General features: G+C 42.0%; 1 protein-coding gene across 2 annotated transcripts in view; it reads right to left on the reverse strand.

The window, feature by feature from the left end:
• Nucleotides 1-17,685, reverse strand: part of plxnb1b (plexin b1b) — a 100,636-nt gene that overhangs the window by 19,834 nt on the left and 63,117 nt on the right. For both annotated transcript variants that reach the window (XM_040003069.1, XM_040003070.1), the window contains exons 3-9: nt 15,803-16,967; nt 13,476-13,658; nt 6,045-6,173; nt 5,699-5,799; nt 4,314-4,446; nt 2,821-2,977; nt 409-517 (exon numbers count right to left, since the gene is read on the reverse strand). In XM_040003069.1, the coding sequence (XP_039859003.1) occupies nt 409-517; nt 2,821-2,977; nt 4,314-4,446; nt 5,699-5,799; nt 6,045-6,173; nt 13,476-13,658; nt 15,803-16,957 (1,967 nt within the window). In that variant the 5' untranslated portion in view covers nt 16,958-16,967. The remainder of the gene's footprint in view (nt 1-408; nt 518-2,820; nt 2,978-4,313; nt 4,447-5,698; nt 5,800-6,044; nt 6,174-13,475; nt 13,659-15,802; nt 16,968-17,685) is intronic.

Here is a 17,685-nt window from a genome sequence, read left to right on the forward strand (position 1 = left end):
ATGCATCTATGAGCCGCTGCTCATAGATGCATTATTCTGATATCTGATTGTTGTAGTTACTCTGTTGTTCTCACTGGTCATTTCTACCTGCACGACTCAATAATTTCAATAAAACTTGCCAATTGCCAAGTAAGCGAGCCTTACTTGGCAATTTCTAAAACCCAGGGTCACAGGCTTGAACAGGGGAATTAAAAAGAGGACAGTGAGTGGGCGGAAATACAGACACAGATATAATAATGAAGGGCGCAAGGTGAACTGATGGAGGGACAAAGAGTGACCTGGGTACTAAACAGAAAAGCACAGACTCTGATGGTGAGTGAGACTCGATTAAAGGGTCTGCAGCGAACAGCACAGATCAGGAGGAGACAGACAGAGAGCACAGCTGATAAATCATCGGCGATAACTCACGGCTGGCTGCCAGACAGCTGCTTAACGGCTGTGCAGTCGTAGAAGGTGAAATCCCTTGCCGTGACCGTGACGTTGCCAAAACGTAGAGACAAGGTGACTGTGACAAAATCTGACAAGAAAACACAGATAGGAGCACAGCCTGAGGAAAGAGAACATAACAAGTTTCTGCACAGAGCGCAGCGCTGAGGGAGCAGAGTAAGAAAAATATTTGGTCAGGCTTACCGTCTCTGATCCACCGAGTCTCGAGAACGAGCTACACAAGTCGAGGGAACATAGAGGCCTAATGAAACCCATGTGCACCATCCTTGGGGTGCACAAGGACGGTGACAAACAAACACAGCAGCTTTCCTACAAATGTTCAGTTTGATGGATGTTTAAAATGGGGAGCAGTTGTGTACCACATCTATCTCCTCATAAAGAGCAGAAACTGCGATCAAAAGGACTCAAAGTCCTGACCTGAGCCGTTTCCTTAAACTAGTACAGAGTCTGTTTGGGGACTAGAGAGAAAAAACCCAGTTTGTGTCACCACTCATTAAACTGTGTTTACTATGCCTACTGAGATGTGTGTTCAAAGGCTTCCTTTAGAACTGCTCATTCAAATTACATACAGTAAGTGAGGGATTGAACTTATTTGGTTCAGCTTTGGAAAGGCAAGAACAAAATTAGCTCACTTAACCAGAAAAAAACAACAGACCATCTGAGACAGTAAATTAAGGAAGAGTCACAGACAGAACCTTCTGTAGCCTTTAAGGGCCTGTTTGAGGGAGACTTGGCTGCAGATTTTCATCTTGTTAGGACTTGTTGTGATGAGGACACGGCAACTTTCAGCCAAAATAAGAACTGATCAAGAAAAAAATGTTAAACTCTGCCACGTTTGAAGTGGCTCCAATGAACAGCTGTTGAGAGAGACCAAGAACGGACATACGAGATTTCTTTGATCACTAGTAACAACACTGCCACAGACTCCAAACACTCGATTACACCGATGTTGTGCCACAGCTCCTAGTTCAGTCTCTTGCAGTATGAGGCTAATGCACAATATTTATGGAGCAATTATCAGTGTATTTACAACAAAAATGTCAGAATATAACTGTAACCCGACTGATTCCTCTTGAGCCCTACACCCTGAGAACAACAACAAACTGCAAGTTTCAGGAATGCAGACATGGGAACCACACTCTACGTGAGAGTTTCTCTCATAATATGAATGTTTGGGTGAATGTGTTCTCTACAGAGGCTTCGGGTTTTCTTTTTTATTTACAGTCTCCTCATTACCACTGACTTACAAGTAGGGATGGGTATCGTTTAGGTTTTATGTTTAACTGTTTTCCACTTCTTCTTTGGTCATTTTAGCCTTTTTGGCCAGGGTGAAGGGAGCATCTGCCATCACACAAGAAGACAGCTGCATGTAGCTGCGATGATGTTTGCTAGTTCACCTTACATGCATTAATGTAATAACGTGGTTAGCCTACTCAACGTAAATTACACACTAACAACATTAAGCTACTCACACAGAGAAGAACGGCTGCTGCTGCATCATCATCCTCATCATTTCTGCTACACTGGCAGGGCTAGGGGCCAGGACTCTGCTCTTCGGGTTCTTGGGGGATGTTGCTAACTCCGGGTCCGATAACAGGCACCACACCCGCAGTAGATGTGCTCGGTGTGAGGTCTCACAGCAAGCTATCTAATACGGCGCATTTCTCGGCTTTTAACAAAATGCTATGCGTCGCCAGGTGTTTCATCAGATTCGAGGAGTTACCTCCTTTGCACAGTATCACAGTATCAGCTTAAAGCACTTGTTGCAGGCTGCTGAGTTTGCATCTTTTGCTGTGAAGCACAGCCAGACTTTTGACCGCTTCGCCTTGGGCATTTTTAATCTGCTCTAAAAGAACGTACATACCTGGCCCCGCCTACTACGCTTGCAAAGGTAAAATGATTGGCTAGAATCCAAAGTGTATCACATCTCAGGGTAATAAAGCACCAAAAAAAAAAAAGCACCGAAATGTGCGCTGCTTTTCGGTCTGGTTACTACCGTTTATGTCAGAACGATACCGGTACCCATCCCTACTTACAAGCAGCCTTCACTGCACCAGACAGTCACCAAATCAGGAAACACAAAGCACGCATTTCAAAGCAAGCAGTCCGTGGATGAAACCGGTTTATGCTTTCAAATACAGATTACTCCCTGCTGTGTAAGATGGCCTAGAAAAAATGGATTTGGTTAGCCATTTTTTCTAGGCCATTCACTGGCATAATAATTGAACTGTAAATGGCATGTCTGGTCTGGTCATGCAAATCCTCCAGGGTGCAGGCAAATCCTCCAATCACAAAGTTGAAACATGCAAACGAGTGAATAAACGCCAACAGCATCAGATCTGCAGGGAAAAAACCCCAAAAGAAAACACTCACCTTGTCCTCGAAAAACCAAAGGCACCCTGCTGGTGTCGGGAGAACGGCAGGTGACCCCGGTCTCTGTGATGGTAGCAGGAGTGTGGCTGTCCTGGAAGTAGCAAGAGTACGACTCCCCGTTTTCTAACACTGGAAGTCTTGGGATGGACAGAGACACCTGAGAGAAATACAGAACTGTCATGAGCTGCTGACAGAATGTGGCACAGACCTGTGCCGTTTCAGGGTACAGTGAAGGTCATGCCGAGAGTAAGCGATTAAGCTGTCTGAACACATAAATCCTATCTGTTCTTTTGTAAACGTCCATGTGGAATAATTAGATTTGAAAACTAAATTGCACTCCCTGCTGATGGAGCATGAATCATACTGACAAAGGTTTGGTTTTATGTTTGGCTCCAGCTGCTGTGTGTTGCTTATTCACGTAATGTTTCTGCTCCTGTAGTACCGGGCGTCTCAAGGACAGGCAAAATTAATGCATTAGATACTTTAACAATAATGGATATCCCATGAATAGACCTCCATCATAAATACAAAGAGGAGCTGCTAACTAAAACAAACCTCCTGTAAACCAATATATTTCTGTCAGTTCATCCCAGAGCTAATCTGTATGAGCTGAGAGTCAGTTTTACCACACGGCACTCTCGTGTCACTTGAACATAGCATGTACAGAGCTGCTGTGGTCCTTAGGATTGATTCTCAGTTTGAATCCATGGCCTGCCAGAACTGGTTGAATTAGGTTATTTTTTGTTATCCACTGGATCAGTGGGCTTTTTTCAGCTTGTGGATTCTTTAGGCACTTTTATCTCACAGAGTAGAAATGCTACACGAGGAGCCTGTTACAAAACTAGCTCCCTAATTGGTCAGTATTAAAAGGTGTACCATGTGTGAGCTGCCAGAAGAGAAAATGATCCTCACTGCCACTACTGTAGCTGTCAGGCTATCACACTACCAGCTATAGGTACATTTAACTCATGCAGCTCCATGTTACAGTATTATTATTACATTAGTAATAAATAGTTACATTTCCATTTATATCCTCTAGAACTAGAAATCATTTAGAGCCAGGCAAACACAGGCTGATGGGAGAAACCACAGTGTGTCTGTGTTTCTGTTGCCATCTTTCACGCAGATATTGTGCTATACTAGGACATGACAGGACACAAGCCAGTCACCATCTCTTCTTGATACCCTCAAACTTAAACCCACTGACATCGTACCCACATGCCCAGGTACACCAAATCTAGCAGCTCAACTGATAAGGGATAACTTTGGAGTGTTTTGGTATGTGAGGAGACTATTATTACAGCCAGAGTGGGGATATCTACAGATTCTGTCATGAAGATTTTCTTCAAAGAAACTTCTAGGAACTTGATGTGGATGATCATGTGGAGTCAACAGAAACCACAAAAAGAAATGTGGGTCTGTAAACAAAGACCGTCATCCTCAAATCCGTTCTGTTTCGTTTTGCATCTCGACTAAAGTGAACGTAGACCTACCATCTTGCTCTCCTCCCTGCTGAGATTGGAGGGGACGAGGTCCTGGACCACCAAACACTGCTGCCCCATGTCAAAACTCCACAACCATTGCCCTGGGTAGCTCCCACGAGCACACTGTGACTGCAACACACACCTGCAGGGAAAGCAGAGTTAATTATATTCACTGTTTTGCAAGCTGAAGCAAGGCTCCCTAACTCCATTACATATGTCAAAAACACAAGCAGAAGGCCAGTTTCTATCTAGATTTAAACTAAATGTGGCTGAACCTGTTAGTAGTGGGAATGTACAGCGGCAGCACAAAAAGCAAAATTGCTCCTCTTGTTCAAATAAGATTCAGTCCAGTAGTATTTTATTTAAATAGACCGATAAATACTGAAGTAGTTAACGTGCAAAAGCTTGTAGGGCAGGTGGTAAGGCAGAGCAAAGGAGAGAGCAGGGAAGGAGAGTCTGACAGAACAGAGAGAGGTACTTTAATCATATTCAGACACAATCCCACCGGAGCAAACCGACTTGGCGAAACACTTCAAAAACTAACGAGCTTGCCAGGAGGTTTCTTGTTTGCTACCATGTTCCTCACATGCTTGCACTGTTCTTTATTTTAAGTAACAAGAAATAATCTAGCTTATATTACATATCATGATGTAAAACCTGAGCAAACACTGTTGTTTTACTTTTACTTCCTTCATAGTTTCTTTGATAAGCAAACTTTCTTACAAAGCTTTTCCCCCTGAATTTGTCTGGTATAATGTAGCCTCTAATGCTAGCTGATAGCTAACTTTAAACATACAGGTAGGTGCAAACTCAAAGCTCCTTATAAACTGAAACTTTTTCTGCAACAAAACTCATTTCTTATAGTTTAATGAGAATTAACTGGAGGTGTTGCTATTAGCATCTCTTCCCTTTGGGCCAACTTTGTCAGCCAACTTTGGAGAAATGCCATTTTGCTTTAATTTAAGGTTCTTTTTTAAAGCCATGTAATCCCACCGGCAACAATTGTTGCTGTTTTAACCCCCTATTACATTAACAAAATTAAACATACTGTGTGTAGGCTAAGTCAGTAAGGAGTAAAATGCATGATCTCATTTTGCTGGGAAAAATTTGGGATTTAATGGATTAATTTAGACTTTTTCTGCATGTTGAAACTGCTAGAACTCATCTCTTACATCACAGTACAAAGTGTCAAACGTGTGACCACTGTGGCTGCTGCTAAGGTAATTTAAACATTTTAAAAAAGAAAGAAGGAAAACACATTTCTGCACTTTTGGCATTTTCTTGGTTTATAATTATATTAATAAACAATAAAATGAAGCATTCTGAACTCCAAATAAATCTTGACTGTTGTATTTTATATTTAGTGTAGCCATAACTGCTGATATTGATCTCACCTTCCCTCCAGGACACACCAGCCACAGTAAGGGTCGTGGGCCAAGAGACAGGAGTGGCAGTCTGGATGCTGCTGACACTCAGCCACTGGCCTCTTCTGCAGCTGGAACCAGGACAACACAATCAAGTTCAGTCATGCAAACCATCCACACTAAGCTCCTAAAAGCTCCTGATTTAAAAAAAAATAATAATGAGAGAATAGGCAGCCCAGATTTCCCAGTAGTCATTAAAATAATCCCAAATACATGCCGCTTTAGCAAAAGAAGTGAGACTGGGTTAGACACAAGGTTTAAAATGATTTATCTGTAAAGAAATGAGGCTATAAGAGTTCAGTTACTGTGTGTGTACCATGTTATGGGTCATGATGAAGAGATGTTCCTGTTTCTGATCCAGGATGAGGTCTGAGCTGATGGCTGCATTCTGCTGTATGGGGATCACAGAGTACTCCTCAACCTCACCGTTTGGCCCCAAGAACACCTGCAAACATAAATATGAACAATTAGATAACAGATGAACCGGCTGCTGACATGAATATGCATCTCTTCACATGCTCAGTTTTAAAAAGGAAAGTGCAATTATAATGAAAACGTAAAAATAAACAGCTTATTTTCCCGTTTTATTCAGAGATGGAACTGCAAATCCTTCAATTTAACCGTTTGTCAAACTGGTAGCTCAAAATGGTCTTTTTAAGGTTGTTGGTATTGAAAGGTACTCTGGATTTTTTGCAGTTAGTTGTATATCTTTAAAACATGTAGCCCCTTTCATTATTGCTAAAATATTTTTCTAAAGCTGCAGATTCAGAGGCCTTTTTTATTCCACACGTTCCAGTCAAAACCTGATAATTACATTACCCACACTGTAAATCAGCCATAGTTCTGATATTGTTGCAGTGCCTGACGACCTGACTTCTTTCTGTTTACATCAGCAGTTCCTTTCCCCCCAACAGCTTCTGACTCAGACTCCTTTTATAGTTTCCCTTTGATTCAATGGAAGAACTCATTTAATGGAAGAAGCCTAATCTAGTTTAACAATTATATGAATCTAAATGGTTGTGATCAGGTATTAAATATATCAAGGCCCACACAACTGACGAGAAACTAAGGTCTGACAGACGACACTGACTCATTCACATAGTTAACAAGGTTGAGGAGGTCTCTGCAGTCCATCAGTGTGCGGGCTCTACGGCTGCTGTAATGTAGGTTAACACGAGTGCACAGCCTGACCAACTGCTCCACATCAGCAGTTTGACGTTATTTCAGCAGCCTGAACATCAGATCCATCCCACCCAGTGCCACAGTCACATATTTCAGTGTGAACAGAACAACACCTCAGCTCAGATACTCCGTCGCTCTTCTCATTCACACACTTGTGGAAAGTCTCAGTCTTTTTCGAAAAACAGCTTTAGATCATCTCTAAACAGTTGAACAGTGTCAACGAGGTTCTTCTTTCCACAGTGTTCTCTTTACTGACACACTGGAGTCTCCAGGTTTGTTACGCTTTCTTTCATGAATCACATTTTCTACAATAACACGCATACAGCTTTAAACAACACTTAAACATAGCAGCCATCAGGTCTGAAACTGAAGCTGTGTTCTCACACACAGCAGGAACAAGAAAGGAAACATTTTCACACGGGCCCTATCAGACCTCAGTGACCGGGACACTTGCCAGGTTTAACTTCTACTTCAACTGGGTGAGATATTTTCACCAGTGTAGAGCCGTCTGTAACTGGTCACCAGCAGGAAACTCTTACATCAGCAGGCTCTAGAGATTCAGAAATGATGTGGGTGGAACCTGTGAAAAACACCCCAGTGTGAGCTTGCCCATCTCTCAAACTGACTGACACCACATCAGAAGGCTGCGTTTTTTCAAAACTTTGCAGCAGTTTGCATATCACACTTAAACTACCAACACGACTTATCAAACCAAAGGTTAACTTATTTGTGTTGGGGTATTTTGCAACCTTTGAGTGTGAACACATCAGATTTGTTCAATTTCAGTGCGTTTTGTTCAGTACTGAGTGAATGAATACTAGCTTTGATGTTTTTATATTTATTTATGCTAGAAAGTTTAGGAGGTGAAGTTCACTCCACACATTGTGTTGGTACAGAGATCACACTGCTCACACTGTGACCAATGCACTGGTTGAAGAGCAGTACAGTTTCTGTGGGTGAAGACAGCATGTATGTAAACAAAGCTACAGTGCATATGTGAAAATGGCTTATGGCTACAAAGGTTTGTCCATCCACATATATTTAATCTGAATAATGAATGACAATCAATAAAGAAAAGACATTTTCTCGGCCGTTGAGGAAATCCAAGTTCCTGATCTGACAGAGAGCCTCTCGATTTCTTTGGAGATCTAACAGATCTAAAATGCAAATGAGACTGACTTTAATCAGAGTGTCTGAACAAAAACAGAGATCCCGTTTTGCACCCTAACACAGACAGTGTTTCTGTACAAACCACGTCTCAATCAGAAGATAATGCAGAGCTAAACCAACTCTGTTTATACCCTGCGATCATTTCTGTGCTTACATAGAGCAAAAGCTCGATTCCAAAAAAAGTTGGCATTCTGTACAAGATGTAAATAAAAACAGGATTCAGCTGTTTGGCAGATCTCACAAAGCCACATTTTAGCAACAAAGAAACACAAAAAAACCAATCAAATCAAAAAAGTTTAGTATCTTGCAAAAGCTCTTAGCTCAGTTTGAATTTGATGGCAGAAAACTGTCTCAAAATAGTTGGAGTGGGGGCACCAAGAGTGGTACTGAAAAGAAATGACTGGAAGCCCATTCAGTTCACTGGCAGGAACACGGCCGGGTATAAAAAGACCATCTTAGAGAGGCCAGACGGGCAAGGCTTCACCAATCAGGCCACATCTACAAGTATTTCCCATGATGCTGATGCTTGAGTTTGACTTTAGATTGTGACGCTCGCATTGGATGTAAAATGGATTTCAGTCCTTAACATTTCAATTTCATGTACTGCAAAAACAATTACGCAGTAGATGAAATTAAAAATCAGCACATTTCAACACACTTTGAGCACCTGCACCTAAAAACACTGTCATAGTATAAAGTCAGAATTTTGGCTGGCTTCAACAAACATACCAAAGATTTTCTCTCCATTTGGGAGTCGCCACATCAGATCATCCACCACAATCTGACCCTCAGACCTTCAACCGATTCCACGTGTTGGAATTTCCCCTTTTATTCATACAGTAAACACACACATACATGTGATATATATATGTATTTTGACCGTCTGCGGCTGCACAGACAAAGTGCTCATTAATGAAACTGACACTGTCTGCTGTCATGATCAATAACTCAATTCTGAATGAGGCTCTCTGTTTTGAAGTGCATGTGTCTGCCAGTCAGCGATGACCGTGCACAAAAGTGGAGCTCTAAGGTTTAGCTGGGTTAGTGTGACGTAATCGTACAGAAAACATGTTAATAGGAGTCATTGTGCCGTTTCTGCTTGTGCAGGGGGCCCTGACCACAAGTCACCATTCAGGAAAACCACACAAAGAGCCAACTGTGAGCAGACGAGCTCACGATCTATAAATTCCTCGTAACAAGGGAATTGCTGGGCCAACTGATCTTGTTGCTGAAGTTATGGTTTATCAAAATAAAAACATATTTTAGATCATTCTAACATAATTCTCTGCATCTTTTAGGCTTGCCAGCAACAAACAAAGTCGGCGTCATTCCTTCAATCGCAGACTCTAATCTTGTTGCTTTTTCTGATGGTCGTTTGCGCCAACAACAAGAATCGTCCGTCTTTCCTTATGTATTACCAAGTTTCAACCTGATCTCCCTCAGAACCCACAGCACTGGATGACTCAGGTACCTCTGAAATCCGACTGACAGCATGTTATCTCCACCGCGCTTCACACAATCTGGTCACTGAGCCGAAAGCTTACAGTTCGTTCAATATGAACTGTGTCTGTATTTCTCATGTTTGGTACCCACTGTCACAGAGCTCTGACAAGAAAGAGTTCACAGGATTGTACCAAATATCACACACATTTGCAGCTTTAACAGGTTTAATTAAACAGGGGCAATGAGCACAGAGGTGGACATTCAGCTTTAAGATGATTTTGTTTGCTTTCAGACTGAATGCTGTATTTTTGTAGCATCAGTAACAACACTGCTCGACACACAACAAAGACCAGCTCATTTGGGCTTCTAGTATTTATAATCCGTTTTGTCCCCCTGAATCTTTTAATGCAGCCATGTTAAGATGTACAACATACATAAAACAGGCAAACCAAGAAGTGGAGGGAGACCTCTACCAGGGGTCCGTTCTTCGTACCTCGCTTACTACATCCAAGATCAAATCATCGCGCCAACTTTGAGCTCGCTATTCCGGTTCTCCGAACACACCTGTTGTTGACGATTAGTATAGCTGGATGAAGTAATGTGAGATCACTGGGTGGCTTAACAGGGGCTACGCATCGATAGTAGAAACATTGATCGGCAACCCTTTGATTGGTCGGCGAAAATGTCGAAGGAGCGTGCTCAGTATTTTTCGGCAGCAGAGCAAGAACTCTTGATTGAAGGATTTCATGAGTTTCAGAGTTTAATTAAAAGGCAAGGGAACACTGCAAAGGCTGCAAAAGCAAGGAGAGAGGGCTGGCAGAAAGTTGCTGACAAATTAAACTCGTAAGTAATTTAATAATAATAATAATGGATTGGATTTATATAGCGCTTTTCAAGGCACCCAAAGCGCTTTACAATACCACTATTCATTCACTCTCGCATTCACACACTGGTGGAGGCAGCTACGGTTGTAGCCACAGCTGCCCTGGGGTAGACTGACAGAAGCGAGGCTGCCATATCGCGCCATCGGCCCCTCTGGCCAACACCAGTAGGCGGTAGGGTACATTTATTATGTTATATTATATGATATTATATTATATATTACATTACATTACATTATATCCTCTTTCACATTAGAGCCACGACAGGACCCACTAGAACATGGGAACAAGTAAAAGTGAAATATAAATATTCTACAGAATGGTAATATTTATCACTTATATTGCTTTTAGTCTCTTGCAAAGAGACCCTGAAATAATCTGTTTGTTTATAACAGCAACCAAGAAAAGGTCAGAGCACAAAAAGACAGGTGGTGGTCCTGCACCCCCTCGTCAACAAGTTGGTTAAGTGAATAATACCCTCACGGGAAAATCGATATCTCTCTATGAGCACACTGTCGCGCTGAGCTAAAGGATCCTGTCTGTCCCACAATATACGCTGAATTCTAAAACTCTCCTTATCAATCTCGCACCTTCCGCAATGGGCTGCTCGCGTATACGGACAGGACATGGCTGCGACAGACTTCCCAAATCCACCTTCGCTTTTATAGCCGTGGTCTCTCATCTTGATTACATGAAGTAATTTGCAATTACTACTCTGAAATATGAATTACATCTGAAATAACCAAATACATGAAATAGAATGATTAATAGTACATTTCCCTTTTTTTAGGGAATGACCTGTATGTATCTGTATGGAATCAATAAAAGGATCAAGTGCTGCATTATCTTTAGTTACATTGATAATATTTATTTATGGTGAAACAGTGGTGGAATATCGCTGTTGCTTTCGTATAAATGAAGCGGACATACCTGCGTGGCCGCGATCTAATCCTGTTTACATAAAGTAAACCTGCTCCCGAGCAGGTTTACGCTTACGGCTCTGTTGCTATGACAGCAAGTCCCGGATGAGCTTCGGAGAACCGAACGATCCAAGATCACGCGAAATCGTCAACAATCAAATCCAGCTAACTTACTTAGCGAGGTACGAAGAACGGGCCCCTGGAAAGGCACATATCTCTGTCTCCAGATGCAGGAGGAAATTTTAAACTCAAAACGAGCACGGCGTCTTTGAGGAAGAGGTTGGATTCTACAGCAACAAGGTTCAAAATCAAAAGTGTTTATGGACAGAAGTCATTCTCATGCTTTGCTATTTTAGAATGACACGGAGGTCCGGTTTATTAAATAATCAAATTCAAAACTTGTACACAGAGCTTAACAAATTTATTAGACCACCACCCAGTGTAAGCTGTGTGCCACAGCTGCCCTAAATTAACAGTAATGGTAATTACCTAAATTGATTTTTACAGTTGACACCAGATATTTACATACACTTCAGAAAAAAAAATCATTTTTTCTTTACTGTCAAACATCAAATCAGAGTAATTTTTTTGTTTTAGATTAATAAATATTAACATATTTGTTGTATTTGTGAAATGACAGAGTAAAGACAGAGAACATTGTTGTGTATTTTATTATTACTTTCACCAAAGTCAGAAGTATACATACACTAAGTTTATTAACTCCAGATTATTCCATAGAGGAAAAGGAGGGAACACCATCCTGACTGAAGCACGGGGGTGGCAGCATCCTGCAGACGGGACTGGTGCACTTCACAAAATACATCATCAGCCAGGAAGTTGAAGGAAGCTTGGGTGCAAATGTGTCTTCCAAATGGACAATGACCCCAAGCATACCTCCAAATTAGTTACAAATGTCTTAAGGACGACAAAGTCAAGGTGCTGAAGTGGCCATCACAAAGTCCTGATCTCAATCCCATAGAAAATTTGTGGGCAGCACTGAAAAGGCAAGAAGGCCTACAAACCTGACCCAGTTACACCAGTTCTGTCGAGAGGAGTGGGCCAAGATCCCAGCAAACTGCTGTAGAAAGCTTGTGGAAGGATAAGGGAAACAGTTTTGGGGCAATTCTCTCAAATACAAAGTAAAGTAATAAAAAAATACATTTTTTCTCTCCTTATTCTGACATGTCACAAAGACAAAAAAAAAAAAAAAAGTGAATATTTATGGATCTGAAACAAAAAAGTTCACTCCAATTTGATGTTTGACGGTAAAGGAAAAAAGTTTGTGTAAATATCTGGTTTCAACTGTATGTTTCTGTAATGGTTAATCCACCAGCACAAGCTCTTTAATCAAAATGATATTTTTAAGGCTAAAAAATTATTATCATGAATTTTAATTTAGTATTTACAAAAAGCAGAAAATAGTTAATAACATCATCATTATTTTTTTTAACCACATTAAATTTATTAACTTTAATTATTAAACAAAAAATAGTTTCAGTAGCTAAAAGTGATATTAATAAAGTCCAGTTACTGGCTCACATTTGCATTTAAAAAGGTGAACTCTTAGGTTTAAATAAACAGCATTAAGCAAGAGAGGAAAGATTATAAACAAATTCTCTTATGGAGCAGTGTGGTATTAAACATATGAATGGCTAAAAACACAGAAGCACATTCAATCTCAATAATGAAAGTATCAGTGGATGGATTAGGTGTTTTTCATACTGTTTATTTTTCTGCACTGGTCTCATATTTCAGCACACTGTTAAAAAGGTAAGACTGCAGCTAGAAACCCAACTCCACCGCCAGCAGGATGATGTTGTAGAGATTACTCCGGGTGTACCAAGTGTAGCCCGTCTGTCTGTAAACACAAAGATTTCAGACCTGACAGCAGAGAGCAGCCAGTGTCTGGAGGTGAACAGAGGGAAGACTTGAGCTCAATGTTTGCTGAGCTGATCTCTGCATATGTACTACAGTTAATACACCCAGCATGTTACTACGGTTTAGGGTTTGAACTCAAAATAACGAGCACAAAAGAACGTTCCACCACAATCTGTGCAGAACATCAAAGTTGGCACAAAATGCTCTTTCTTAAGACCAGAATCCAAGCTCAACCTGTCTGTGCATGTCCTGAAACACGATGGGCCATGTTACCTTGTGTAAGTTCCCTTTGGAGTCTCCCAGGAAGGCGATGGTATGTCCCACTCTGCTGCTGACAGCCACAGCAGTAAGACGGGCAGAAGGGCTGTCTAATATGGTTTCTACTTCCACAGGAATCCGGCTGGCCATGGGGCTGGGGGTGTGGTCGGAGCCGCAGGGGTAGGCATCCAGGGTATTCTAACAGTGGGGGAACAGGAGAGAAAAATCCGTTTGCAGTCCGTGTTACGTTCAAGCAAAACACAAATAAAGAACAAATTAAATGTAAACTCCTCAGTTAGTGTTGTGCACAAAGAAGCCCTCGGGTGAGTTGTTATTAAGCCAGTAGCCAAAAATATAACAGCAGCGCTCCTACTGCAGTAAAATCACAGCAGGATTTATTGTGAAAGCGCTGGGGTTTGGGAACAAACTAAAACTACTATAACACAATATTTGCTTTTTCTCCACAGTGTAGCTCTGGCTAGAGTCCTCGCTCTGGCTGCAGGGCAGTTGTTTTTTGTTCCAGGCCATTTATTTTTCCACAAGAATGTTACATCGGGGTCATTGCTTCATCACTGGTTGTCCTAACGATAGGAAATAGAGGGGATGAACCTGAGCCCGGCCTGTCGAGCGCTACTTGTTTTGATGGACTGTGTGTTGTTGGCTGGTGTGGTGTTATGAATAGATTCCTTTTTTGGCTTCGTCCTAAGAGAAGCTCAGTAAAAACATGTTTTCTGATGTAACCACTGCACACAGCTTTGAGCCTGACTGTGAACATGTCGCTGACCATATGGGGAGCTTCACAGAGGACTGATTAAGCTAATTAAGGGCCTGCTTTGTCCACGTCGGGAGAACCGAGGCATTAGGGGAAAACAAACAAAGAACACTGCATGCTAAGAATAGAGTTCTAAAGTTATGACACCCAGTCTAGGAACATGCCCTGGATGCTTGCATGCGACCTGCTGGTTTGGCTGATGAGTGCTGTGCACACTAGATCATCCGGACTTTTAGCCATAAATTATATGGACAGTAAAAGCACAAGAGAGTAACCATAAGGTCAAAAGATCACTTGAAGTGCATTCCAGCCACTAATGTCAGGCATGAGTCACAAATCCTGATCAACATTTTAAAAAAAAGCCGTTTCCAGTGGTTCAGAGCTGGTGTGAGACTCTGTCACTGCTACAGATGGAGCATTGTGGCAAACAGTGAACGGGGATGAAGGATGATTTGCGTGCCAGATTTGACATCCTCATCATATTACGCCTCTTTTCAGCTCCAGATGCCTCCCTACTGTTCGCCTATAACCATCTGCTTTGCTATGATTTACCTGGACTCAAAAACATATTTCTGTCACACTATGTGCCTGTATCCCTTAGTCTTGTTCTCTCTTTCGTCTTTCTTTATCCCTCTTTGTCAGGCCTTGTTAAACACTACCAACTCCACCCCACTAAGTACAGCTAATGCCTCAATCGATCCTCCCTGACCAGTAATTGTATTAAACTGCACCACCTGCTATAGATTCTCCCCTCAAGACAATCGGCTGTGTGTGGCTGCACGGGTTTCTCACATCTACTGCAAACGAGAGAACGATAACAGAGGGATGTCAAGCATTCTGTCCAAATTCAGTGTTCACAAGGATACATACAAAAAGTCAGCTGGATTTAAGAGGTCTAATTCGATACCTGATCTACAGCATTACATCCGTCTCTTAGAAAGAAATTACATTAAATTTCAATTCCTGTCTTGTATAGAGATCACTCTCTTGGAAGAGGACTGCTGTGCACAGATGCACTAACATTAGCTTTCACTCAGGAGAGTCATCACTAGAGTACAACAACATGTTCTTCTGCAAACAGAATGATGAAAACAAGGTGTGTGATGGTGCACTGCGTATTAGCTTTCACAGTTAATGGTTTACTGCGTTCACTTTCAGTTTGTGTGAACATTTCCATTCACAGGAAAGAAAATAGTCCAGGGAGAAGGAAGGTCTTCATAACCACAAATTACATTTTTACACAATATAATGGAAGGCTATCATTATTCTTGTAGGCAGTAATTTTTCCTTTTAGCAACACCCTCTCAGACACAAACCTACAATTACACAGTGACGCGGGAGCGGAGCTCCGTCACTGAACGCTGACCACTGAGCAGCTTCACAGAAGAAACTCACTTCCTAATGCAAGTTTCACAATATCTGCACAACAAGAGACAGTGCTAAGACTTCAGTTTACAAGCAAAGTGCGAGCAGAAATAGCAAGTGTTTCACCCTAATTTTGTGTCTTAAATAAAACCATACGACATTAAGAAGCTGAACAGAAACCAGCTGATTCAACAGGTGAGCTCACCTCTGGCAGATTGGCACAGTTGGATTTGACGTCATATTCAATGTAGGCTGCCTCCACTCCTGCTTCTTTACCCATCTGTGTATAGCAAAAGTCTCTGGTGGAGTTGATCCTGCGGTCTACATCTTCAAGGTTAAACATGCAAAGAGCCGACTCCTCACTGGGCCGAGCTGAAGCCAAACGAGTGGAGAAAACACCAACTAGAGTCTCTGAACCCCGGCCCCCTACGTCTTCTTTGGACACACCCAGCTGGACAGCTTGCAAGAGATTGTAAATTTTACCCGTCCTTGAACGACATGTCAGCGGTACTTCCACATAGGAGTAATAGGCCTGATCATCCAAACACACGCGAGAGATGTAGGTACGGTACTCGCGCGATGGCGACTTTAGGTCCCTTCTGTAGAAAAGGAAGTACACGTGCTGACGGTGGGCAAATGAGGCAACAAAATTATGATCGTACTCTGAGAGGCGGCCAGCCACGGCCAACTTGGCAGTCTCTTCGTATGAAAAGATGGGATCCTGGGCAAGGTTTCGCGTGGAAATAGGCGGATGGCTGCTGGTGTAACCCCGACCCACAAACAAAACAGGCTGCTTGTCAGGATGAGAGCGAACCACAAGCCCAACAGTACTAACATTAGGGTGATTAGCCGCTACGTACTGAGTATCAACCGGCCTCTCTGTGGAAAAAAGCACTTGATCCACAGAATCCAGGCTACGCTTCTGGCAAATTCCTTGGTTGACACTGCCGCAGGTTATAAGTTCCATAGAGTAAGGATTGACCAACAAGAGCTTGTTGTGGTTGCTAGTTTCTCGGGCCTGAGGACAGTTGGTCTCAGTTACAGGAGGTAAGCAATCCCGGCTGTCTGTGACGGGGCCTGTGTCATCCTGTAGCTCAGGTTGGAGGAAGGGATCCAACTGGAACAGGCGATTTCGGGCCCCGACGTAGACCCGACCCACGTCGGGGTCAGGATGCAGGGCCAGGTGCTCAAACAGAGTGTCATTTCGGATAAACGTAGGATAAAAATTGGATGGAAATGAGTCTGATCCTTGGACAGTGCCAATAGGAAATAAAATTAAGGGACAGCCAGTGGCCAGCAGCAGGAGAGAAAGCAGCGTTTTGACTGCTGACAATGAAAGACGCACCATCCCCAGAGGCATGGTGGCAGAGCTGAGGGAAAGAACAAAACACAGGATGTCAAAGAATTTTCCAGACACAGAAGTTATATCATGGATTCACACGTAACAGAACTTACTTTAGAAACCATCCACCCATCTATTTTTAATCTCTTTTTGACAACACAATTATGATTTGAAACACAAGACCTTACTGAACTTTAATGTTTAGTGGTATATATATTAATATTAATCATGACCAAAATAATGAGGTGAGCATACGAACAAGTAATCCTCCTCTAAACACTTGTACTCTTGAGTCTATACGATGTAAATAAAAGGGCTGGCTATGCTCTAGTTGTTCTTTATTTGCAAAGGACAACAAATCAGAAAAAAGTTTTCTCAACATGACAGTGAAAAACATCTTTTTTAGGCAGATGAGCTCAAAGACTCAACACCAACATAGATAAAGATAATTTTTGAATTGTGAATCATGCAAAGCTACTGTAGTGGAGCCCAATTATAAAACATCTCATGATGAGCTCTCTCAAGACCTTTGCAACCTTATTCTTGTAAAACATACTGATGGGATTTGTTACAGAAGAATTTCTAAACTGCTGAAGGTACCAGTGAGCATTGTTGAGGCCATAATCCGGAAAAGCCGGCCGCGACCAGGTGCTCCCCGTAAAATTCCAAACAGAAGAGCGAAAAGAATTACCAGAAGAGTCATCCAGTGCGTTTTCCCCTGTGTCATTTCTCATAATTACACATAA

Source organism: Simochromis diagramma, unplaced genomic scaffold (genome assembly GCF_900408965.1).
Source record: "Simochromis diagramma unplaced genomic scaffold, fSimDia1.1 OVJJ01000646.1, whole genome shotgun sequence".
NCBI lineage: Eukaryota > Metazoa > Chordata > Actinopteri > Cichliformes > Cichlidae > Simochromis > Simochromis diagramma.